We start from the raw sequence: 26,954 nt of genomic DNA, 5'->3' as shown, positions 1-26,954 counted from the left end.
AGCTGCTCCTCACTCATCCTTTTTGTCTGCATCATTATTCTCCAAAATCAAAGACTGTGTGGAACAGAAAAGCGCAGTTCTCCGCATTGATCCACCGGCCATCAATCCAACAATGAGCAGTAATGAGGAGGTTTGGACTGCTATTGGCAGCAAGTGTGACTAATCTACTAAGTGGGGGCATGCCAGCAGGCGTAGCTAATGAGATAATGGCGCTGTGAGATGACAATGGCTTCATTGCATGTTTTGTTTCAGAAGCAGGAAAAAATAAACAAAAGTCATACTCAGTAGAGCGCAGACAAGTTCAACTGGTAAGATGATTGACCAAAAATTGGTTGGATACCCATCTACTTTCTGGTTCATGAATGATGTAAGGACAGTACTTAGACCTCCTCCAGAATTTTTCGGGGAATCATCCCAACTAAGAACTAAAAGAATAAATGTCCAGAACCAAAGCTACTTTCCATTTTGAAGAATGTATTGTGACGTATCATTCAAAGTTGCTGCAAGACGACCAACATACTCTCATCTCATCAGCCTGGCCACATGAGCGCGAGTGCGTGCCTTTGTGTATGCGCGTGCATGCGAGAAAGACAGATTAAAGTCACATTTGTGATGACGGACAAACACCTGCTCGTAAAGTAATGAAGTGAAAAGTTGGTGAGCAAAATGACAATGTTCTGCTTTTGTTTACTTATCACAAAGTTCCAGACCCAGTAGGACAATAATGTATGATGATACTAACCTACATATCAACAACCTAACAACCATAGGAACCTCAAATCAAAAATCAGCAAATACCCAAATGTCAATTATCTGGCCTGGCATCTGGATCCAAGCAAAGGGGGTTCAGTCCCCTCGTCCAGCTCTGCCAGCGGCGATGCGCAAAAGTCATCACCCCCCCGCAGGTTTATTTCAACTAAACGCTAGGGGGGGTGTCCATGATGCGCATACACCCAGACACGCATCTGCGCGCACTGGGAGCTGAGACTAGGAGGAGCTCCTCGTTCAGAGCGCAGGCTGCTGATCGTCGGTGTATGAGAAGCGAGCGGCCAGTCGGCAGGCTGTCAGAGCTCCTCGCGGCCACACATTGGCGCCCTGCTCCGTGCGTGCAGACCTGCCCAGTGAAAGATAGCCAGACACCTGCAAAACAACTGCACGCTTGCTTTCTTATTGGGGCTTTTTTTGTTTTTCCATGCTGGAGGAAAAAGTTTTGATTGATTTTGCAATTTACAGGGAGGAGACGTTTTTTTACACCCTATTGAAGCATTCTTGTGGTTGCTATTTATATCTACTGGAGTAAGGTAAGTCGTTATTTACATGGCGAAACTAAAATGTTCCACCATTTTAAGGCGCATTTTGCGTGCAATAACGCTTGCTTATTTTGATTTTGTTGTTACATGGAAGGATACTTTTTTCTTTCTGTTTGATTCTCTAGCAAAGTAAAACTAGAGAGAATGTGACTGATCATCTTTATTCATAAGGGCGGAGGAGTAAAAGTCATACAGGGAGTCCTGCAGGAATCCTTATTACAATCAGGGAAAGACTACTTGTGTCCATTTGTGTCGAATCAATAGAAGGAGCTATTTTCAGAGGTGCTTTGCAATATGCAAATAAGATCATACATTTTGTGCATCGTGCTTTCAAAGAACACTGGAACTGAACTGAAAATAATGAGAGTCGCTATAAAATGAATTATGAATGCCGTCTTGTGCCAAATCCAACAGCTTGCACGTATTTACTTTTGGACTGAGGACATATTTACAAATAGAGAAGGCAAAGGCATTCAGTCACAGACGCGCCTGTCCCCATAAGCATCATTAAATCCGGGCCTCCCGTGAGGCGAGGTGACTCAACTGTGTTAACTAGCTGCTGTCTTAACATACAAGAGTGAAGAGCAGCTTTGAGGCACATGCTCAACACCGCTGTGCGATAGAGAAGACGATAGCAGCCACAGAAGTGAAGCAGGCTGTCAGAGGAAGATGAGGGGGATGCGAGTAACAGCTCAGATGGAGAGAGGCAGGCATCAATGCGGTGACAGGCAGACTGAGATATGCGCAACACCCCGCAGACCGTCGTTTTTAGTGCCTCGCGGATCACTTTGTCATTCATCATCATTGTCATTGTCTGTTCTTGAAGAGGTCCGAAAAAGAGAACCCAGACTAGCTGCTACCTGTTCTTATTTCACCCAGTCATCACGCTAATATGGCATGTTTTATTCATGGGGGGGCCGCTGAATGTCACTCTTTGCTGGCATCTTAATCGGCTCGATTGACGCACGGCTTCATGGCTACGACGTGTTACAAATCAGAGCTCATCAAGAACCCCGCGTGTCCAAAGGTCACGAAAAGCCCTCACCTTTGACCCCAACCCCGCTAATCAGCTATTCTGATGACATGAGCAGCAGCGCAGTGAACAATTCACTGATTGTTTGCCGCTGTGTTGTTCTATAGTAATACATAAAGCTGCATGCTAGATTGTGTGTCTTAATGAAAGACACTAATTGGCGCTCTTTGTTTGTTTGCTAATGCACAAGTTGAACCTGTTAGTATAGTATATGTTACTCAACTGTGGGCTCCACCAGTGAACTACAACTTATGGATCCCACCCCCGCACCCCTAAACCACAACTGAAACGTTTGTGCAGTGAACTGTTACAGCATTATCAATAGGTGGTGCTAGAGCAGAGCTGACAATGCGTGTGTGTTTTTTTTTTTTTGTTTTTTTTCTTTTCTTGTTGATGCAGTGAAATTATTTCAAAACATAGCTGCAGAGACAGCCAATTTTCTTTTGCAGCTGCTTTTATGTTGCTCAGCATTCTCTGCGAGTCTTTTGAAATCTCTTTTTCACCTATCTTGTCACAAATCTGAGGGAACCACCTGGAAGGTACAAACCCTGCCTTCTCTTCTTTGATATACTTTCTCATCAGTCTATCTCGGGAACACTGTACCACCCTCAAATGGAAGGCAAGTAGAATTTTGTCTTGGCATTCATATGTTCAATACACTAGTCTAAACTTTGTACTTGGACTAATATTACATTTGTGGAATTCATTTCTCAACCCAGAAATGCTGTTCATGTTTTAGTTAATCAACAGTACCTTGTCAAAGAGTCTCCAGCCAGGATGTTTTCAGAAGGGGTGTCATCAGAAGTAGTCCGGAGAGACTGGAAGAATTACAGAAAGGCTTATAAATGGACTGACATGGGTGGAGAAAAAAAAAAAAAAGGCAATGATGTCAATTTGGCCCTAAAGGTTTGCCATGAAACTTCACTCAAAACTCAACCGACCCACTTTTTGTGAGTGTCATGTTCAAATATTCAGCCCTCCACTGAAGGATTATTTCTCAGTCTATGCCTCCAGTTTATAATTGCTCTAATCAGCATTGACATTTCAATTGATAAAGTGCATAAGCCAGACACACCAGCGTTACATCTGTCTATATTCATCTCCCCCAAATGTCACCATTTCAAAAAGTGTCATCTTGTAGTACGCAACTGTTTGCCTCATGAGGATGAAAACACGAAAGGTCACATGACAAATAGTTTAACATTCAGTACCGGTGATTTGTCGGCATCAACAGGAAAATGTGAAAATTGTTTGGAGCTTCGCAGCTCTGTAAACATGGCTTTCGCTGGGAAAGTTAACACTCTGCCAAATGTTTTATTTTAACCACTACATTTGGAGGACAAACAGATAGAATCTTGTGACTCAAAGAAATACTGCAGAAAGCGCCTACGTGACATTTTGGGCTCATCTAAACTCCAGATGCCCGTTGGCTTGAATGGAAGGAACCAATGAATGTTGCTCACGTTCCTCGCCCAAGGCCAACGCTGTGAGTGCGTGAGGACACATTGATCATTTTGATGCGGTTACACAGCCACAACGCTTATTGATTTCCTTTGCTCCTTTTCATCCTTCTTTTTTTCCATCGTTTAAGCTCGTTCTTGTCTACCGGCTATTACTAGTACGGTCAACAGTAATGTAGCGTCAATTAAGCATTGTAGGATTGATTGCTCGCATCAGAGGAAAGTGCTGAGCTGCCTTTCGGAGAAATCACTTTCTGCGGTTGGCATTTTTACGGGAACTTTAGAAGCACATTTGTGCAAGTTGGGGATAGTTTAAAAAAATCCAAGAGCTACAACCTCGTCAAAACTAACCCTTCTCTTTATCACTGGTCTTTTTTGGGTTATTTCCACATTTCTGGTTTCTATCTGAAGGTTGGAGAACGTGTGCTGTCTGTGACTCATACTCTTAAAACTGCAGCAGTGGAAGATGTTTAGTCTTCATGACTGACTCAAGGAACTCCAAAAGATACTTGAGAGGTTTTCTGCGCCAAGAGATGAGTCTGTCGCGCTCCTGCAATGTTCACCGCAAAGCTTCTCTCAATCACTCAGCCTTATCTTTTGCTCATGTTTATCCCCATGGACGTGCTTTTCTATTTGTCCCTTATCTCTCCAATGCTAATTGAAATAGGATTGCGGTTGTTAGTTTTCGCTCTCTCTGTCATTTTCAACTATATTAGTCCGTGTGGAAATAATTTGGCTTGTATCATTTTGGTTCCAGGCAATTCTTTTGATCAGGATGCCCATCACCCTGCTTTTGTTTGCAGCTTGTAACCGCCAGACCCAAAAGACATCCCACCCTTCTGAAGACCCGGTAGAGTGTCCACTGTGGTCTGAGGGGAAATGTAATTAATGACTTTGGGCTGAAGTCCAGCAACCAAATGTTCGCTGCTTTCCCATAACGCTGCTGTGTCTCCGTTCCAACTGCCTATCAATGCAATCGGGGACAAACGATGTGCGCGTCCAAATGGGAGCTGAAATGCAAAACCTTTGATGAGGGCTTTCCAGATCTGTAAACATTCTCTGACTGGGCTTGAAACTGTTGACGCAATAAGGCAAACAAGTTGTTATTTCTACATCTGCTATGCATCCTCAGATAGTTCAATTAAGAAAACTGTTGAAAATCAAGTCATTGAACACAAAGATGTGCTTGATTACGAAGCGAGGCAATTAAAACGGTTTCTGTTACAGAATTTCAAGGGAAAGGCAATAGACTATAATATTAAAAATGAATATTGAATTGCATAATCACAATTAGTTCCTAATTACCAAATGACAAACAGTAGTGCACTTTTGTGGATAATTTTATTTCTGTGCTAATGATGCTAATGACTGGAAAGAAAAAAAATGAAACGAGCAGTTTAAATCTGTTGATTGAAATGTATACCGCCCGTCTTTGGCTTTAAGGGAGAAAAGAGCCAAATTCCCTCACAGTGCAGTAATGGCGTTTCTACCACCCAAAGGCCCTTTTAAAATGAATGAATATAGTCACGGAGCAGTGTGTTGCCAATGAGTCTGTCTTTCACTTCATTTCAATGGTGCTAATACAAAACTGTGATAGGAGCAGTACAGAACGTTACGTATGTGCCCGAGCACATCTTCTCACTTATTAGTCGATAATAGGATCATTTTCAGCGTACTCTGCTGGCTTAACTTCTCCCGAATTCTAAGTGGCTGTCATGGACACGACACATTTGATGGTAAAGATGTCGGATACGAAGCAAAGGGGAAAAGCCGAGGTTGCGTGTGTCAATTAAAGTGCACGTGGCGTGCATGGCGGCTGACGATAAGCAGACTCAATTATTCCAATAGTATCACAATGATAATAAAGGGAAAGGTGTTGAATTCCCTTTGCACGACTTCATTCATCACAAAAAAAAAAAAAAAGACTACTACTGACTTGAAATCAGTTCTTGTCAACCACTTGACCAATTGTGGGGCATGACAAGTTGAGATCACGTGACATGCTTGTCGGCTGCTATTTCCTCCCTGGCGCCAGTCTGCAAAGGTTAGCTGTCCACATTTAGGTACGGCCCATACTTCGTGGACGCAAATGAAAAAAATGTATCATGCTTTTTATTTCCAGTGAGTCTATACTAAAAGTTAATCATCGTGTGTCCTCAAATGTTAAACCCTTACTTTGATAAAAGACCTCAGGATGTCTCGGCAACATTTGTGGAGCCGTCAGTTGTGAACGTAATCTGGAAAGGGTATGGTGGAAATTTAAGGACTCGCAAAGGGTACATTTGTCATCGTCACCGCTCGGAACTCAAATCGTTTATCAACGCTTTGCTAAAAACAATATATTGTGCTTTTTATTGTAAATGCAGGACAAGGGAAAGTCCAAGAGACTGACTCCTCTGTTTGCTGTGGTCCTCACAGGTCATGAACAGCATGAACGCTGCAACATCACTTTAAAAAAGCGAGATAGGATAAAAAGCCTCTGTAAATAATTTAATTATTTCACGCATAATATTAAGAAAAAGAGATTACAAACATTTCAGCCTTACACTTTGGAAATGACTGCAGCGCCGGCTAAATCCGTCGGCTCATTATTCATGCCCTTCTTGAACCATATCTGTAATAGGTTTAAAAAATACATGAAATCAGCGAAATATGATTATAGAGAGGATATGAATACTCGCATCTTGGGAAATATGTTTTTATTTTTTTCGCTTGCCAAAATCATGGAACTGAGGAAATACAGGAAGAAAATACACAGCATACGCCCCCACATAGTCTGTTTTTTGTGTTTAATATAAATAAACAGAACCAGGGCAGATTTCAATTTTCATTGCACATGCCATTGTCAACAATGAGTCAGTATTTATAGAAAAGAGCACTGCACGTATACATCATAAAGACACAAACAGCAGATAACTTGGTACGGCGTGGATGAATGAAATCCGTGTCAATGCATAAAGCAGAATTGTTTGAAAACCAGATTACAAGATGTGTTCCAGCTAATCAGTATGTAAGCTAATACTAAATATGACAAACTTGCCTCGCATAATTATTTATATTAGACTGTACCTTGGAAAATACTCAAATGTACCGAATTGGATTTCACTAGCATTCCCACGCACTTGCCTCAAACTAGTTAAAAATGAGTTATGTTGTAAGCGGTAGCGCAAAATTGCCTTGCCAAGATCACTCCCAGCTCAAACTCTTTGACAACCGTTTTGATTTTACATAGAAATTGCAGTTCTTTGCTGTCATTTTCCGACTGCCATGTTAAAAGAATGAATGTCACAACAACAATTTGTATGGAAATTAACTCAAACATGGGGTTCGACAATGTCCATTAACGGGTGAATGTTCAAGGTGCACAAAACACAACCATGACCCTTTGAACTTGGTAAATATAAGGCATTACTGTTGTATCCTGTATACGATTTAAAAGGAGTATTTTCGCTAGTTAGCAGAAGAGTTTTTTAGGTAGTGACAGTAAGGAGTTGTCTTTCTAAATACACAACTGCTTCCGTGTGTAATTATGGATGTCAGCGTGCAACTGGGCTTATCAGACACTGCAGAAATGTCTCGAGTGAGGAACACCTTGGAGGAGCTCGGGAGATATGGGAAGGCGGAAGCGTTAGACACACAGCAAGCTTATTGTAAAATCTTTGAGACTGAGTTACTATATCCTCACACCTTGCTTTATATATTGCTTCATTCCAGTGTGCAGCGACGGAACTATTGGTTTCGGGCTCAACGCCAATCATGCTTCATGCGGATAAGCCTTTTTCTCACCGCTGGTTTTCAATTGCCTTGTTTAAGATGAAGATTGAGTGGAAGGATTTGGCTGGATGTCTGCTTTTAGGGTCTCTGATCTCTCTCTGCGGGATTCATTTTGTGTCTGAATGTCTTCTTTGCGCCAGCAGGGGTTTACTTTTATCTCAGTCTTGTGCCACGTTACACCTGTGGAACGTGTCTCTTCAATATGGTCGTTTTAAGTTATTGGGATTTCATATTTTTTTATTGCCTATATTATCTTCAAGCTGGAATGACTAATAATATGAGTCTATTTTAGTATTGTGGCTTTTCCAGGACTGACTTTCTTCCGACTTCTGAGTGGCCTAGCGGATATGATGCTACCTGATGCTTGGACGAGAGCTGAATGGAGAATGCATTTTTGTATTTTTTTTCTTAAATCCCCGGAGTGTGGGGGGGGGATATGTTTTTTAAGCCAACACGTCCCGAAAACGGAGGGAAATTGGATTTTGCCACATCAAATACCCCACTTCACACGTTTTTTAGTCTCCCTGTGGTACATGAAGGGAATACATCGGGTGGCTCCCATTTGAGGCTGCTGCATTCTATCTTTGTTTACTGGTATCACGGTGAGGAAATAGCACTGAAAGGATTATAATGACAGAGATTGGCGAAGAAAACAGATGAGTGACAGACAGCGGCTTGTCCTGGAGCTCACCTGCTGGTTCATTCAAGGGTGAACAGAGCTTATGAAGCATGTCGCGTGAAATGTGTTCCAATGTGATTTACAAAACGCAAGTATATGCAAGGACTGACAATAAATGACGAGACCAGCATAAGACGGACTTACCTTTGGCGGTTTAAGTGTGGTACAGTACCCTCTTTCCTTGTTATTGTGACTCAGCCAAAGCACTCAGTCACACTCCATTGCAAACTTCCACCTGGCCAATAAATTCCTCATGAAGCTTTGACAGATGATTATTTACAATATCTCTCAGCAGACTGCTCCGTGACACTATAGTCATTTTTTTTGTAGCAAAAAAAGAGTGATCCCTTCTTTCATTGCCTTGCGAGACCCACATCATCACTCTTAAACGTGACACTGAAAGATTCCCAATGTGATCAATTTGTGCTGTCTGAGAAGCAGCGGCATGAGCCAAGCTTTGAGTTGTTATATAATAAACCACACGTAGCGCTGTGTGCGAGACCCGTCGCTAGCAATTTCAGGATGTTACGCAAATGGAAAAGAGCATGTTGACTTTGGCATGTTTCACTCATGATAAATGAGCACACCTAAAGTTGTTCATCTTATTTATCTGCTGTAGTTGGAGTGTGGCTTGGGATGTACTTAAAATGGGGAGAAGACAATGATGAGATGGCACCCATTTGATGCACTGTATGATCTGAAAGCGCTTGATGACAGCCAGACTGACAACTCATGATCCTACCAGTCCAAAATTACTCCACCGCACTCAGCTGATCCATACTAAGAACATCAACTTAAACCACTATTTATACCCTGATTCTTCCTTGTTTTGTTATTTTCTGTTGGCAGTTCTTCTGCTTCCGCTCAGCTATTTTCTTACCTGGTGTTTTTTTGATTGTTTCAACATCACTAAAGTGTCAAATTTTGTTTCTCTTGTTTCTCATTTTGTATAGTGTATTTGTTTATGTATGTATACGTTCACTTTCGTATATATGCATATATAAATATGACGATTTAATATTTAGCTAGTTATGCTTGTGTTTATTCATTGATGTTTATTCATTTATATATATATATATATTATTATTATTATTTTTTTTTCTTTCTTTCTTAAACACTTGAATAATATTTGATGTCACAGCACTTTGTTTGTTGTGCACTTTGATTATACAGGAGTGGAGCTCCTTACAAGCCCTAGGCTTCGTCTCCCTCCCTGCACTGTTATTTGTTATAATAATATGTGCTAAACAATAAACTAAACTAAAACTAAACAAATGAATTCAGAAAAAGGCACAACAGCAGCCTGGACATTTTACTAATGGATCTGAATGAGGTCCCAGTTGATAACCATAAGAATGTTGTCTATCCCTTTAATCCCTTTTAAAAAGCCCAGCCGCTCAGGCTGTCCTTCTCTTTTTTGTTTTTAATCAGAAGTATGAATCAAGTATTTACTTAGTCACCAAAGTGAATTCTTTTACCACAGGAGCCTCGTTTTGAGCATCTGGAACGCAAAAGCGTACAATGCTCTTCCGCTTCATCACTTCCAACCTTTTCTCATGCTCACCAGAGAATAAACGACCGGCTTTGAGGATGCTCAAATGCTGGGAGTAAATGTTTTCCTTTAGAGTGCCCTAAAGCGAGATAACAACTAAAGCAAGAGCAGAAGCTTGTTCATTTGAATTGGCATGGGAGCAAGTGATCCTAGGAAACATAATAAAAACAACATTTCTGGCTCCTGATAACTTGTCCAGGTACATAAAGAAAATGGCCGTTTATTCATTCATGAGTTGTCCTCCCTGCATGGTGATGATGCTTCACCTTGACAAGGATGCCAAAAAGAATTTGTGAGAAGCAGGATAGATACTAAATAAGAAAAAGTTTGAGAAGTCGACAGAGCAAGAGACATACGGAAACAAACCCAAACACTCAAAACAATCCAAAAGTCCACAAACACAGATCCCGATAGCCAAACTGAGGGAAGAAATTGAATGTTTAGATGATATATAAAAATAGATGTTATTTATTGCTCTATTTTTAGCTTTTGCCATCTCGTAGGCATAGCAACATAAACTGTCAGAAAGGTCACTTTGTGCATTCGTCAGACCACTTGTGGCTAGGCATGGCTTTAAAAGGCTCCAGAATGCACGCTGCCCAATTTTGTAGTACGCCACGTTCAAAGACAAGAAAGACCAAAGGCAGTAGATCCACCTAACATTGCTTCTGATTAAAATAGCAAATTGGAATGACTTGATCTCAAATTGACAATAGAACGTAATAAATGTCTGTTGGAAAAAATAAAAAAAAACGTCAACTGAGCTTACGTCTGCAAACACATATGTAAACAAAAAGCAATTGAGTCGAATACAATATTTACAAATTGATCTTGTCATCCCCAGGCGCTCTTCAGTCAATAGAGCTTGAAGACGCACGCGCAAGTCATACAACATGACATCCACAATCTGTCAACATTCATTTACTCATCAAACTAATCCAAGCACCCTCCATCATAGCCTGGAAAAGCGATGTCACATGACTTTATCCGGAGAAAATGGACATGATTGTGACATAGCAAAGCCGCGGACGAGCAGCGCTCCCCCATCGCCATCGTCACCGCGCGTGTCAGGGAAATAAAGAAATGAAACGCATGAGTGACTCGATCTGCTTTGGTCAGCAAAATGGAAAGCGACGGAATGGAAAAAGATATCAACATGTATTGATGCAGCTTTGCAGAAGAAGAAAAAATCCATTTAAATTGAATGCATTCAGGGACATTTTCACTATAATTGTAGCTACTCATAGGTAGTTTTATAAACACAAGATTGCTTTGAGAAGCATTTTCTATTTTATTTTATGAATGATTAGTTTTGCTTAACTAAAGTAACCTTAAGGTGGTTTGGGGTCGAAATCACGGAGAGTAATGTGGTGAGACAGCTCATCGCTGAGAACCATCTTGGTTTAACTGTAGTAGGCTAATCAATTATGAATGGACCCAGAATGAGTCATTGCTGAAATGTTCCTGCATTCTTAAATCCTAAGTGCTACATTTTTTCAATCCTAAAAAAGATTAATGCTATCAAACGACCGGAATCTGCTATTTTACCGGAAATTCTAATCCAACCTTCATGGAGTAACAAATGACGGGCGGCAAGCAGGCGCCACAACCGTCTTCCACATCTTGTCTGATTACATCAAAGCACTCCCTGGCCTCAATCTCGAGTTTTATTTTCAATATGTCTTGTGCTTCATCTTTCTATTTACTCTTAGTTATTGCCATGTCATCCCATACAAAATAGAAAAAAACATCTGATGAGCGGCTTCTCTGACAACACGTTTAAGAACCTCGTTTGGGCATGGACCTTAGTGTAAGTCTTTTCCCAAGTGCTCTACTGTGAGAGAGTCTGATATCCTCAGTCGTGCCCTTTTCACGCTGGCTTACAAGAGCTGTCCACGCTGAACAGCCGATTGATAACCTCCCTGATCGCCTTGACTGTTGACTGATGGCTTTCCTGCAGTGAATCTTTGCGACACAGAGAAAATAACTACCAGAATTCCAACAGCGTGACCTGCTAAAGCCAAGCATCAGATCATTGATAACTACCCGCTAACAAGTTGTCAGTCTCTGTTAGTGCTACCTGCTTTTACTCTCCATTTAACGATGGCTTTGTTTCCCCCTCCTAATGATAGCGATGCTTCGTCTCGCGCACACCGGAGCCCTCTGACTCCGCTGCTTTGCATTTCAGATTAATGATTCCCAGTGACACTATTCTCCCGAGAGGCCGTAATCCTGATGTGAAACCATATTATGTTTGCTCACTCGGTCACTTTCACGGTTCAGAAGCAGGTTGATGAACACTGCAATTGTCCTTCTTGTTCTGTTCCAGACATCGGAGGCGAAGATATGAAATTAGCTGTTAGCTGCCCTTGGATCCTTTGCTGCGTCTTAGTGGTAAGTAAGTCAAACATGCAGACAATGTCTTAGCGTGAAATTTCATATTCATCAGATGTAATCCGTTGTGGTCTAGTGACTTTCCTCAATTGATATTCACTCAAACCTAATATGTTTGAATTATACGGTAGATGAAACACATTCTAAATTAAAAATGTAATTATAAATTGAAAAATCATTTTATATATATATATATATATCAACTAAATTGCTACTTGTTTTGCCGTCTGACTGAAGCACTTTTTTTTTAAAGCCTGCAGCCAATCTTAAAGCGTTACATGAAAATATTTGAACAAAAGGAGGTAGTGGGATTATGTAACATGCCCCCCCTCCCCCAGAGGAGCAGAATAATTTAATTCACACTTGAAAGAGGTTGCTTCTAAAATAGCAAGGTTTAAGTAAAGGGCAGCCTTCTGAAACGGTTCTGGCATTTGCAGTCTTTAAAGTTTGCTGCAATCATGTTTTAAGATGGACATGCTTCTGAATTCAATTGTTTTTAAAAATGTTTGGAGTGGAAGATGGGAATAAATGACAGCGGAAGGGCTTGCCGGTTAATCTGTAAGAGACAATTCATGATATTTGTAAATGAATTCAACTTGATATGATATTTTAGGTCTTGTTGTTTTTATTTCATTGGTGCTTTTGCCTCTCAGCCGGTGCTTCAGTTGATTTTGGTGGTGGCCTGGTGGTCGTATGTATGACGTCATTTACTTCAATGATTGGAGTGACATCATATGTACGGCTGCTAAACTGCTACATGGGACGTCGGCGCACAGTCGCATCTGATCAACGCTTGCGAGAATCGAGCGCCACGTGTGGTCAACTAATGAATTGAAGCTGTACGCTCCAATTGTCAAAAAGGATGTTTAAAGTTTCAGAATGATGTGAGAGAAAAGAAGAGTTTGAGATTAGTCCTATAAGAAGCTTTTTCCCCCCATACTGAACTTTGCAAGATAAGTCATAAAATAGCTTTTTTTTTCCCTTCAGTGAGCGCCATTATCAAAATCGGTATTTCGCCCTCCAGGCTTTTTCATCTATTGCTACCTCCAAATGCAAACAATACAGGCCAAGATAAGAACCCTTTGATGGAAAGTGGTTTCTTTGGCAACCGTATTTGGATGAATATCATAAATGGTGAATGATGAAAGTTTCAAAGCGGGGCAAAACCCTTCCGTCAGCTTTGCAACAACCCATTCGAATTTCTAGATAGATGACACAAGAACCGACAGAGATGTGAAACGGACACATTTGGATGACATCATGACTGCTATCATTTACATAGCGATATGAGGACAAGGTCATGTTTGCGCTCTGCTTGCACTAACGCCTTGGTATGGTCCCGTCAGTGCGTGGTGTCAGCTGGCACTGAGTCTTTTCCAGAATCATCACTCAAGACAAGAATGAGTAAAGACAGATGGAAAGAAGCGAGACAAAGTCAATACAGATGTCTCGATACGTCCGACAAAGACAGTCTGCAAAACACAAGCGGTGAGAGGCACTTCTGTGGAAAAATGTGGGATGACTTTTTGTGCTGGGAAGAAACACCAGCAGGTACATGGATAACACAGAGTTGTCCCAATCACACTCCTGCCGGTAAGATTTCTGGCTCAAGTGAACTTTTTCGTTCCAAAACCCTCGATGACCTCATTAACCACCCACTTTGGTCTGGATCAATTTTCAGGAAACGTGACTAAATATTGTGACCAATGGGGTAAATGGGTCCAAATAGGTTCTACCTGCCCAGAGGCCTCCAAGGACACAACAGAGGTGTTTCCACACAAGTTATGGTTCAAAGCACTGAAAGAAGCAGCCGCTGTCAGCTGTGAAAACATTTTCTTTGCTAAGACTTATTTTCTTTGTCCCTGTAGGACCTTTATAATAGACTCAAGGACGTCAATGAACATAGCAGGACTATAGAGAAGAAAATACAGGAGAACAAAGAGAAATGCCTCAAGAATATGAAACGCGATTCACCTCATAATAAAACAGGTCATGTATTGGTAGCGTTTGTCAAAACAACTACGCAAATTCTATCATGGGAGTTCTGACTTCAGTCTTTCAATGTGACAGGCTTGTTCTGTAGTCACATTTGGGACGGTTGGCTTTGTTGGGATGACACCCCGGCGCAAACCTACGCCACGCAGAACTGTCCTGATTATTTCCTCAACTTTGAACCCTCAGGTGATTGATTATACTTCAATGTTATGCACATATGAAATATCTTGTACTTAGGAACATTTTTCCTGGACAGGAAAAGCAAGTAAATACTGTGGAGAGGATGGAGAGTGGTTCCGCCATCCTGAGAGCGACACATTCTGGACCAACTACACCCTCTGCACCAGCAAATTTGATAAGACGACAAGGGTGATGTCTTGCTCATTTGCTACCGTACCTTCAGTTACATAGTTGATTCAATAAACATGAGTACATTCGCAGTAGTAGGTTAAGGTCTATTCGGATTCGAAGCGGGTAACAGACACACAAATCTATTGTAGTACCGATACATTTTCCGAGGAAATATATTGCCTCCAGCCACTAAAGTTATGTGAGGAAATCTATTTTTGGTATTGCTTTTTTTTATGTCCATTGCTTGACTTTGACGTCATGTTTCCTGTCAGAGACTACAATGTTAAGTCTAAGTGCACTTGCTTTTATTTGCACTTTCCCGGGCAAGTATTGATTCCCCAAGCTTTGGAAACGAACAAAAAGAGCTCCAGAGCAATCCATCATATTTTTTAAAGGGCTAAATCTTTTTTTTAATCCAACAGAAGCAGAAACTGCTTGAGAGTGAATACAAATGTCTCTTGAAAATGAGCCAAGACGCCACCTTTAATGAATCAGGTAACAGGCTGTGGAAAGGCCAAGATTTGATGTGTTGTCCGTTATAATGTATGTAACACAAACTGCACTTGCTCCAGGACTTTACTGCAGTCGGAACTGGGATGGCTGGTTGTGCTGGGACGATACTGCAGCAGGAACCTACGCCGCCCAAAATTGTCCAGATTACTTGTCGTATGCAGAACCCACAGGTCAGCAACAAGAAGAAAAAAACTTATATCAAGTCTTTAAAATGTGTCATTGGCAGGCAGGTTTTTGAGGTCCGTGAAGAAACAAATCCAAGCAGGTTAGAATGAGCAGATAGGTGATTTCCTGCTAGGATGAAGGTAAAGAGATGGCAGGCAGAGCTGCAGGTGGCGGATATGAAGGTGGTGAAGTTCACTTTAGGACTGACCGGGGTGGACAAGATAAGACATGATGAACTCATTACAAGTTAGAAATCTTGGAGACAAGGTTACAGAGACCAAACCTTTTTGAAAGTGTTCAGAGTTGAGCTTGTGTCCATATTGGTAGAAGGAGGAGAAGTAAAACACACAGTGTTAATCCTTTGATGGTCTAAACTGAGATTTTGTAAGATTTGCTGATGCTGAAACATAAGCCTGTGACAACTTTAGAGGTATGCAGTACTTGACCTAAGAATGTTGGTTGAATTCTGAATGATAGTGCCTGAGAGCAATTCTTAATTTCGGGTTTCAGCACGCAGTGTCGCATGTTTAATGCATGACTGTGCTCCTTTTAGAAAACGCGACCAAGTACTGCGGAGAGGACGGGCAATGGTATCGCCACCCGGACACCAAGATCACATGGACCAACTTTACACTCTGTGCCGTCGACATTCAGGAAAGGCTGGAGGTATTGGCTAATTTGTTTTGAGGTTCTCAGGCATTGCATTTTTCTGGGTATGGGGCGTACCCGCCTTTGTTTCAGGAGAAATAGAGCAGTCCAGTTACGATTGACTGAACGCCCTGAAAATGAAGAATGCGCTAACAAGCATAACCAAAGCTATTCCGACTTTCCTAATACCCATCCCGACCGACCATGCAGGGGGCAAGCGCACAGCTCTCAGGCGACACGGAGCAAGACTTTGCCAACAAGGCCACAGCGGTGGACACAGAGGAGCAGGAGCACAGGAGAAATCAAATCCTCGACAGCCAATACAAATGCTTTGAGAAGATGAAGAGTGATCCTCCTTATAACAAATCAAGTAATGACCTCACTGCTCTTCACATTGGTAGCCTATGAAGGTTTGGGTTTTTTTTGTTGATTTTTTTCCATCACTTTGCAGAAGGGTACTGCAGTCGCAACTGGGATGGCTGGTTGTGTTGGGGGGACACGCCTGCAGGAACCTATGCCTCTCAAAACTGCCCCAATTATTTTGCGGACTTTGACCCTACTGGTAAGCAGTAGGCCAGTATCATTAATTGAAATGGTCATTTTGTTTGGGGAAAAAAACTCTATTTATTTATATATGTACAGAAAAGGCAACCAAGTACTGTGAGGAGGATGGTCAATGGTTTCGCCACCCTGCCACCAACAGAACTTGGTCAAACTACACACTCTGCAATGAAAACACAAAAGCAAAGCTGCAGGTAACGCTCATTTTGTGAACAATGATATTTGAATAACTTCAATTAGTACTTGTACTTTGACAAGATTTTGGATTTCAAGAAAATGATGTCAAAGCTGCCAAATTCCAAAATCACACATAATGTCGCATGATATGTTTGCCAGTGAAATAAAAAGGTACCATGTCATTTTATTTAGTGGCCTTCATTTTCATTTACACAATTGACTTGTTTGAAAATGACGAGCAAAAATAGAGTGTTTTGCGCCTTTGGGAACATTAATCTTTTTCTGTACTGTCACATTAAATGATATTTGTTTGTGTGTTTTTTCTAGTCGGCGTACATCCTGTTTTACATGGCTATTGTGGGTCATGCCTTGTCTATAGCCTCCCTGCTCATCTCTTTGGCCATCTTCTTCTATTTCAGGTACTGTGACATTCTTGACACGGGTTGTCATGATGCTGAGACGCTAACGGGAGCGTTGACCTCAAATGCTCGCTTGTCACGTTCCTCGCAAGGATGTGACTTGTTTTAGTGGCCAGGGTCTTTTGTATTCAAGCACATTATGTTGATGTTTTTCAGGGGATGTTGGAGTTCAGGGATTGTTAACTTGAGCTGATCCAAATCACATGTCGCCATGCTGGCTGGGCTTCATTTGATTTAGCTATTTAAATATAAATGGCACCTGGAGTTCTTTTTGTTGTTCACTATTTCATTGCAATAGCTCTCCATCGGCCTTGCTATTATTGAACTTGTAAATGGCATTTGTTGCCATTTTAAAAGCAGCACTTGTGGAGTATCTGGATTGGGCGCGACACGCTCAAGGTACTGCAAAACGTTCAACACTATCATTCATATCTTAGCAGATGCAGGATGACTAATCATCAGACCTGCTCAGGGAATATGAATCAACCTGACAAGTTGGATCTAGGCTTGTTTCTGCTTTCGTCGAACTTCAGCTTTCTTTCGAGCAGAATCCTTTTAAGTATTGGGAGGCTTGATGTTATGTTAGAGGATCCAGATGTGAGGCTTACGTGGGAATGTTGACACTGCATTCCGTTCACGAAATAACACGCTCATCATTAAGGTCGGGGTTCTTACATAGATATTAGCCTTCTTTTCACGTTTCCAAAAGTCCTAAAAAATATATAAGGTGTATGCAGTAGTTACTTCAACACCAACAAGATACATCGAGGCTTGTATGAGGCACAGAATACACTACATAGGTTCAGGTTATTTGATTTGAATATTTTTGGATATAAATGATGATACTCCTAATAATGATTCCTCAAATCAAATGTGTGTCCACAGAGCGCATATTCTTTGACAGTTTAGCTAAAATGACACTCCTCACCGTTGACACACTCCTCTAGGTTCAGATAAGATTCTATCAGCGTCAATATTTGCTGCAACTGCATGATGCAGTCTTCCGATATCACCACGCTGACATATTAATCCTAATCATCTCATCGCGCAGGAGTCTGAGCTGCCAAAGGATCACGTTACACAAGAACCTTTTCTGCTCCTATGTGCTGAACTCTGCTCTGACCATCATCTACCTAGTGGCTGTGGTCAACAATCCTCAAGTTGTGGCCAGAAACCCTGTGAGTTTCCCCGTATATTAAATCTAGTCACGCTGAAATGTTTGTGCTGGCACGTTTCCACAGTACTGTTCAATCAACGAATGCCACCGTCGATAAGGGAGATTATTTCCACTGTGGGAAATTAGGTGTAACGTATTCATTATTCATGCTCAAAAAAATGAAGCTATAAAACCATCCATCCGTTTGGTGTGTACTTTTTACATCCACTGTAAATTATTAGTCGTCTATATTTGGAATTTGGGGCAATTATTTCCTGCCTGCAAAATAGGACAGTTTATCTGTCATTGGACTATGTCTTTGATTGTTGTTGTTCGGAAAATCCGTGGATACTTTATGAGTTATTCAAATCTCCAAAGTGGCCTCAGTACTTGGAAATAAATCTGTCTTGTAGGAATGCCTCACTACCAGGACAGGACATAAATAAACCTTTTAAGAACTAATCCTTTTTGGAACGAGTAAAAGATGTTCGTCGGCTCACAAAGTCATCTTGCTCAATCTCAATCTTAAAAACAAGCCTATTTGCATTTGCAAAAGAAAGATTGCAATTAGTTACGCCTGTTTTGCCGCCTCGTGACTTTGATCTAATGATTTGTAGCAGCACACGTTTTGCTGCGAGGGATCCTTCACAATTTTCAAGCGGTCAGGATTCCAAAGACACGAGGAGAATAGATCGACAGGATCCGCGGCAGCTTGATTTGCAAAGCAGAACTTTGTGTGTGGCGGCAGACAAATCTTGCTCATCTGCAATTCAAAAAAGGTTCGGCAGGGAATATCTGTATTCTCTTTGGAGTCTACACAAATGGAGGACAATTGTGTCAAATTGTGAAGCACGGTGTGTAATTGTCTTTCACTTGAAATAGAGTAGATAGGAAAAGTCTACACACCCCTGTTGGAATGCGAGATCATTGCTATTGCGCAAAATGCATTATACGTCCCTGTGTGGGCCATCTTTGCAGGTAGGCTGCAAGGTGTTGCACTTCTTCCACATGTACATGCTGGGATGCAACTATTTCTGGATGCTGTGTGAAGGAATCTACCTGCACACACTCATTGTGGTGGCTGTGTTTGCAGAGGAGCAGCATTTGCATTGGTACTACCTCCTCGGCTGGGGTGAGTCTGCAACTTCTTATTTTGATTTGATTTTTAAATGCTGCTAATCTAAACAATGGGCCTGTTCTCGACTTGAAGTGTGTGCTGGGCAGGGTTATTTCTATATTTCTATAGGATGCCGAACAGAATTCCTCGACCCCATATAGAGTTGACGCATGCAAAGTACTTACCGCTCACTGTAGCCTTGATGAAAACGAGAAGCATTTTCCTTGAGCCCTCAAGTGGCTGTCATTTTTTCCCATCTCCAAGGTTTTCCTCTCGTGCCTGCCTCCATCCATGCTGTAGCAAGGACGACATTTTTTGATGACAAGTGAGTATGCCGCCAAACCTGTCAACATACAGACTTGTTTGTGTGTGAGCATTTTGCTTTGCACATCAGACCACACTGACTAAAGTGGTTGTTTCTTTTGTAGCTGTTGGATGAGTGTGGAAACTCATCTGCTTTATGCAGTGCATGGTCCTATCATGGCAGCTCTCCTTGTAAGTCTACTCGGTTCTATTTATAGCCCAGTGTCACAGTACACTGTCAAACAAATGCACGCTGGCTTATGATGAGACAATTCATTTGCATTTTGTGAGTCTCCATAAATCCTTTGCGGGTGTTCCCTTCTTCTGCAGGTGAATCTCTTCTTCTTGCTCAATATCATCAGAGTGCTGGTCACCAAGCTGAGAGACACACACCGAGCCGAGTCCAATATGTACATGAAGGCTGTGAGAGCCACGCTCATCCTAGTGCCCCTTCTGGGAATACAATTTGTCATCGTTCCCTGGAGGCCGGAGAACATGCTGGCGGGGGAGGTCTTTGAGTACATCATGCACATACTCATGCACTATCAGGTATGTAGACAGCAATAAAGTTCCTGACTCTAAATGAGGATTAGTTGGCAGAGCAATCGCTAAGCGGTTGTGTGAATTAATCTGGAAAGAACCAGTTTTGGACTCAATGTCGTGGAACAAAAAGGGAGGGAGTCAATTAACTCGTCACGCGCTTTACATTTACTTCAACGGGAAATCGATTTTCCTCACGACCGAGCGTGTTGAAATTTTGATCTTGCTGATAATGTACTTTTGGGTTGCCTGAAAATTGAGTGTAAATGTATTTACGGTTGATAGATATTTGGAAAGCACTTGCCCATGATACATAATCTTTACTATTTCAAAAGTGAACTATATTTGTACAGCATGAGACCTTTTATGGGAAGTGCAGTTAATTCAATTGTTTTGGGGTATTCCTGTTCATTAAGCACAGTTGAGGTGGCGGTGGCGAAAGCTGACGATGAAAATGTCGAGATGTGAATTGAATTAGAAAGCACCTACATATTTTTGTGAGCTGTGGTGTAAATAATGTCGCACTTGTAATTGTTTTGCAGGGTTTACTGGTGGCAATCATATTCTGCTTCTTTAATGGAGAAGTAAGTGACATTTATTCATATTCATATAGCAAAGCGAGACTTCCATTAGTACTACTCTTGTGCACCAAAATATTATATTAGCAATGTCTATTTTTTTTAGAATTCTTTTCTTGATAATCTCGTGGAGGGAGGTGATAAACAGACCAGTATTATTAATTTTGTAGTGAGCAAATTAAGCAACAGGACAAATGAACTGCCTCTTTTTTCAGCTACACCACGTCGGTATCAATGCGGGGAAATTCCAGTTATCTTAAGCATATCGGTCCTAACCACAAATGGGGTTATAAACTAGTTTATAGAGGTGATAACTTTCAGTCAGCATGTGTGTGGTTACTTGCTTGACACGTTTTATAAAGTTGAGATCTTTTTAGATATTCGCTTCAATGTGCAACGCTGGTAACTATTAAATGAAACTCAGATATAAACAAGTGTTGCTCAAGCGATGATAAAAAAAAAATGAAACAATGTTATGCAAAGTTGTTGACAAATGAGGGATGGGCCTAATCTTTTATTTGCCAAGTGAATTTCAGTAGCCAAGCTGTTATTTAGTTCATAAATTGTTAAAGTTAGCTTTAATGTTCAGACCTTTATGCTCCGCAGTGTCTCATTGTACAATCGCTTTTGTCAAGCCCAAGGTTTCAATGTGAAAACGAAATGTGCTAAGCCTCACAATATAGTGTTTGAAAGTGAAATGGACAAGTTATAAGGGGGAAAAAAACACAAGGTAGTAAATGTTCTATGTAGAGAACGATGCTGGGTAGAGATTTGAGCACTCAGCATGTGCAATTAAACGCAGAGTGGTTGTGCTCTTGTCTAAAATTAGGTCAGGTTCTCATCCATGCTCATTACAAAATATGTTTTCCAATACTCCAATCAGTTCATACGAACAACGTTTGAGAGACGTGTCTAGAAGGGTGACCCTAAGGGAGGGTTCATCTTAGACCGTCGCCAGAGAATCAAAATTGTTTGTTTCTTTTAACTGACTAATTGTGATCCCTTCATCAGGATTGACGGGGGCCGTGTTCCATTCGGCCTTTTCATTGAGTTATTTTATTTCAAGGCCAAACTGCACAACCAGCATTACGTCCACAATGGCGCCTTTGTAATGCGAGGTCATTGAAACAAACTGTCTTTGTGATGCCAAGCGCATGGACGTGGACGTCCTCGTCGCTCTCTTGGCTCACGATGACAATTAGTTTTGGCATTTTTATAATGAAACCATTCTTGCATGAGTGTGTCAGAAATGACAGCATTAGTCGGGTCTTACATGCAGTACAAGATAATGAACGCTTTCGCTAATTGGGGGATGGCTGATTTCTCACTCGTGATTATTTTAATCAATGAATTCATAAACTTCAGTTCTGTTTTATCTTGTTATAATCCTTGTGCTTGTGTGCAGGTGCAGGCCGCTCTGAAGAGACAGTGGATGCAGTACAAGACCGAGTGGGGTCAAAGACGAAAGGACCACTGTTCCATGCGCTCCACGTCGTACACGGCAACCTCCATTACAGAGGTTCCTCCCTTTATGTACCATCAAGACGGCAACAGCGAACACTTGAACGGGCGCCACACGGACGACTCGGAACTGGTGGCGCTGAAAGTGGGCGAGATTCCCTGAGTCTTGCAAACAGCACGGCAATAGTCGAACAACAACTGCCACATGGTTGCGACTGAATCTCTGAGGCTAGTTTGTTTAGCCCTCGGGCCAAAATGTGGACGAGGGGTTCAAAGGGCGACTGGGAAGGAGGAGGAGTCACTTCTATCACTTTATCGCAGCTGCTTTGTGACAATGCCGATGCTTGTGAGACTTATGACGAGTCACACTGGTGGCGAGGAGACGGGAATAACTGTGATGACAATGTAATTTGTTCGAGAAGACGTGATGCAACAAAATCCGTTTGATTTTTCCCTACTACACCAAAGGGTACGGGATGCTGGTCAAAGACTAAAGGGGGACGTTCTATGTGAGCACAAAAGGGGTACTAAAGACCCTTGTTGAAATGCCAGATTTATGTGAGCTCAAAAAATAAGACCATGATAAATCTATTCAAAACTTCACAGCGCTTTTCATCACCAAATGGACAACATACCTTCAGTGAAGCAAGCTGGTGGTGGCTGTTCTTCATCTAGAATTGAGGACTTAGTCAAGGTGGAAGGAATTTTGAGCAGTTCCAAATAGGAATCGGTGTTAGCACACAACCGTTAGGAATCACCTAGAAAGAAGGAGAGAATGTCAGGGAAAGCCTACTGGAACATCTGAACTTTATTTGTGATGAATCAGAATCACTTGAAATGGTGGCATCACAGTCACGTCCCCAGTTAGAAGAGGGTGAGCATAGTTATGCAAACATCTCAGTTGTGTATTTTAATCCCCTCTTTCTAAAAGATTAAAGACAAAATAATTGATTTTGACCGAAGAAAAAGGGAAAACAGTATTGAAATTATTTATCTTGAGATTTGAACAGGGATGTGTAGATTTTACATCCAGTGTGCACACAACACAAACGGTAACAATACACCAGCATCACCAGTCTGGACACATGCCACGAAATTACCAATTATCATCAAGCTCTGGAATTGTGTAAATAGATACATGATTTTTAAAATGAATATTTTGTTTTCTATTCCGATTTTATTATTTCTCATTCCTGAGTTTAGCACTCCTTGGTTGCTTTGTGATGCCGCACACAAAACGGCTATGCCGTTTTTGCTGATGCTCAACATCATAGGCCTGAGAAGTAAGCGGAAAGTGAAATGTGCAAAAGCATACAAAAAATATTTATAGAAATATACTCTACCCCAAAGGAAGTGGGACAGTGAGGCCAATTTCTTTATTTTTGGAGAACACTGAGCATGTTTGATTTTGACTTCAAAAGATAAATGGGAGGCAAGAGTTCAGCAGTTCAGATTTTATTTCCAGGTATTTAAATCGGGATCTGACACAAAATTTTATCGGAAGGCCAGACTGGGATTTGCCAAAAAGTACACAGATGAGCTCCAGAAATTGTGGGTCAACGATTTATGAACTTTTTTTGCCTCATACTCATCCTTTAACATCAAACCCAAATAATTCTAGTCTACAAGAGGTGGCCAACTTCCTTTAGAAATTAAGGAGAGGTAGCTCTTGTTTTTTTAACCAGAATTTAAAAGTAGGAAAAAAAAAGATTCAAAAGCTTTATCATAAACCACATGATAGAAATACGTATTTGCTGTATTTACAAGTCATTCTAATGTCTTTTGTTGCAGGTTAGAAAAATGATAGTGACAATCAATCTTAGCAAATGACCTTCATCTTGTGATGAGTATTTATTTTATTAACAAGTATTTATTTTAGTAAATTTCTCACTCATTTTCAAAATAAGGGTTTGTCCGTGGTGAGAGCTTCTGTGTACATTATCAGCATATGTGGAAGTTGCCACGCTCTTTCGTGAGGCCAAAATGCATACATTTTATGATTTCTGCACTGTGACACCAGTTTGGTGGATTCCTGTGGTTTGTTTTGTCTCCTTGTCTCTCTCGGCTTTGACTGACATCGTTGCAAATGTGATGGTAAAAAAATAATGTATTTTTTAAAAGCTTGACTGAGTGATGTTTTTTCACCCCATGATAGGGACATTTTTTACATGCTGGGCTTCAGTCTCATAGAATGGCAGGAAAGAGGAGAGACTTCATATTTGTAGTGTAAATGACATTAGAAGGGCTATTTTGCATTGTAGTACAGTGGTGCCTTTAGAAAGGAGTTTAAAACATACTTGTATCGCAAATCTTATTTCCCCAAAATGAAATAAATATAAATGCCATTTACGCATTCCCGCCTCCTCCAAAAAAAGAGAAAATTGTATGAGCTTTTTACGAAGTACAATGACACGATAAATTGTAATCTATAAATACATCATCATATTTATATAGAATGCAACGAGTGAAATTTGCATCATAACGAATTGTGGCTTTTTCTGATGTGACTGGGCCACCGGGGGGCAGTATAATGCAGTCATGCAGGCAATTTGAGAAGAGTCTCATCACTACTTTGAGTCAGTGAGCCGTATTATATTAGTAATTTTCATAATCCCTCTGTTACTGCCATAGAGATGCTACTACTAAGCCCATCAATGGCATTTCCCATCATGAGTTAGCATTAAGCTAGCAGACCTTAAGACGAGGTTGTGTGGATACATATTTTTTGTGTGTGTCCTATGTAGTTTGACAATGGCCTTCCAACAGAAGTTGTGCTTGTTGTGAAAAGAAAAGAAAAAAAAACTCAAATTGGGTCACTCGTGTCGAGGCACCACTGTACTTCGGAACTCATATTTATCCAATCGTTTTTATTCTAAAGGCTTCTTTTATATTAACACACATGCAACTGATAGCTGAAAGTAGGTTAGAATTGACTGACATCTCAAATCATAGTTATCGTCATACCGAGGGCGCCACATTCACTCCTTTTACGGCAATAATTTCTGCCTTGCGAGAGACGCCAGTGTAAAATATGCAATTTCAGGCTCTGCTGCATCCGAATGACGCTGCCAAAAGAAGAAGACAAACTGTCCTCCTTTCAATTCATTCACTATCACTATGAGCTTGATGAGGTGATGATGAGGATGATGATGATGATAATGATCAAGTTTGTCGCCTGTGGAGCTGCATTTTCATTCTTTTTAACTCACACCATAACAAAAAGAATCCTGGAACGAATCTTACAGTATATAATCATACTCAAGTTGAATTGTATGCTAAGTGTTTTGCTTATGAGGGCTTAGTAGATGGGGGACTTCTGCTACAATGAGAACACAACAAAGAGGACATTTCCCTAATTGCATGCACATACCCTGTCGTCATGTTTTTCTGCTCAAGATGGATGAGTGTGGAATCGCATTCTGCAGAAAGTCACAGCTTGGAGTAACAACTGGACTTGTGAAATGTCAGCGCTGGGCTTTGCCTGGCATTTGATCGAGTCTCCTGATGGCTTCTGTGTGGCAGCAACTGGCAGAAAATAGGCAATAAAAGTCAGCTTGAGTGGGTAAAACAAGAACTACGAAAACAAAAGGAAAAAATATCAAACAGGTGTACGGTATGTTTGCCTCATCCATTGTGTCTGATAAATGGAAATATTTGATACATACATATTTCTCATACACAGTATGAGAAAGCTCTAATTAGCTGCAATCACAGAAAAGGGGAAAGAAACAAGTTCATATTTGCAAACAAAAATCAGCTTCTGTGTACATAATTTGCTCCAACAAGCTAAATGACCTTTTCCAAATATACCGCAGCTCTAATTAGACACTGGATGGCCAAGAATCCAAATGAGGGAAGAGAGTTTAATGGGTTTCAAATAGATACATAATAGCTTCATAACCAAGTTTAAGGACATTATAACACATAAAAGGCTCAAATAAGTTCGTGGTGTAATTATGGATAAACCGAGGACAGCTTGCATAATGTGCGAGATGGGCTCCCCTGCTGGGCTTCAAAGAAAGAAAGAGGAGAGGAGAAAAAAAGAAATCAAACCATCAAAATCTTTCTACAGTTTAATCTGCAGCAAAGCCGCCATCTGCTCACAAGCGATAGGCCGAGTGAGTGTGAACTTAACAATAGTGGCTGAGTGCATTCAAATAGTGCACTGTACTGGTCTCAAACAAGTACACTCACTGTTTCCATGGATGAATCATCAGCTCGCTCGCTGATGCTACCAGAATTTGTTTCTTATTATCAAGAACCCAAATCCACAAAGCACACAATGATATTTTCATTGGATCTTTTGTTTGAATTTGATCTCACAAGTTTGCAGATCAGGGCGGAGATTGCTTTATGAAATAACTCCTCCTTCAGGATTGTATGGCAATGCTCATAAATAACCATAATAAATGAGCATTGTGTGTCCAAGCCCCTTGGATGTCATATTGGGAGACAATTCGCTCTGTATGATCATTATCTCAAGCTTGATATTATGGAGATTATGACGGCCCGAAGCTGATTGTGGATCTGCCGTATTCATCTTACTCTGCAGTGAAGCATAGGAATGACACACCCGGGGCATTCTTAGAGTCCCAAAGTGGATGTGACAGAAATGAAGAAAAAGGGGCTTTTGTTAAACAGGACATTTTTCCAACCGTCTAAAGCGGAGGGAGCACTGTGGCAGAACAAAAAATCGGAACTCATGAAAGCAAATTCGAGAGGTATATTCCGTCCCAAAAAGGAAAATCCACAAAACAGAACAAAAGAT

General features: G+C 41.0%; 2 protein-coding genes across 2 annotated transcripts in view; one reads left to right on the top strand and one right to left on the bottom strand.

Annotated features, from left to right (window-relative positions):
- Positions 1-1,004: 1,004 nt before the first annotated feature.
- Positions 1,005-24,539, top strand: calcr (calcitonin receptor). Its single transcript, XM_037264636.1, has 21 exons — positions 1,005-1,301; positions 12,138-12,202; positions 13,549-13,795; positions 13,884-13,969; positions 14,071-14,191; positions 14,273-14,383; positions 14,454-14,566; positions 14,971-15,043; positions 15,121-15,231; positions 15,780-15,892; positions 16,085-16,244; positions 16,326-16,436; positions 16,517-16,629; positions 16,940-17,031; positions 18,083-18,209; positions 19,166-19,319; positions 19,569-19,629; positions 19,733-19,799; positions 19,938-20,156; positions 20,690-20,731; positions 22,131-24,539. The coding sequence occupies exons 2-21, from the start codon at positions 12,155-12,157 to the stop codon at positions 22,347-22,349; spliced, it is 2,388 nt and encodes a 795-aa protein (XP_037120531.1). The 5' UTR covers positions 1,005-1,301; positions 12,138-12,154; the 3' UTR covers positions 22,350-24,539.
- The window catches only part of vps50 (VPS50 EARP/GARPII complex subunit), a 49,650-nt gene continuing 42,253 nt past the window's right edge, over positions 19,558-26,954 (bottom strand). The window contains exons 34-36 of the mRNA XM_037264689.1: positions 25,557-25,711; positions 22,822-22,944; positions 19,558-19,647 (exon numbers count right to left, since the gene is read on the bottom strand). The gene's annotated coding sequence lies outside the window, so the exon portion shown is untranslated. The remainder of the gene's footprint in view (positions 19,648-22,821; positions 22,945-25,556; positions 25,712-26,954) is intronic.

The sequence above is a fragment of the Syngnathus acus genome, chromosome 11 (genome assembly GCF_901709675.1).
Source record: "Syngnathus acus chromosome 11, fSynAcu1.2, whole genome shotgun sequence".
NCBI lineage: Eukaryota > Metazoa > Chordata > Actinopteri > Syngnathiformes > Syngnathidae > Syngnathus > Syngnathus acus.
Note: the sequence above shows the minus strand (reverse complement) of the source record. Positions and strands in the feature narration are given on the sequence as shown.

Excerpts from the sequence above, each read along its gene's own strand:
- calcr (XM_037264636.1), top strand. The coding sequence starts at position 12,155 with ATGAAATTAGCTGTTAGCTGCCCTTGGATCCTTTGCTGCGTCTTAGTG. Across the intron at positions 17,032-18,082 it reads GCCATCTTCTTCTATTTCAG|GAGTCTGAGCTGCCAAAGGA; the intron begins GTACTGTGACAT and ends CTCATCGCGCAG. Across the intron at positions 19,320-19,568 it reads GTACTACCTCCTCGGCTGGG|GTTTTCCTCTCGTGCCTGCC; the intron begins GTGAGTCTGCAA and ends CCCATCTCCAAG.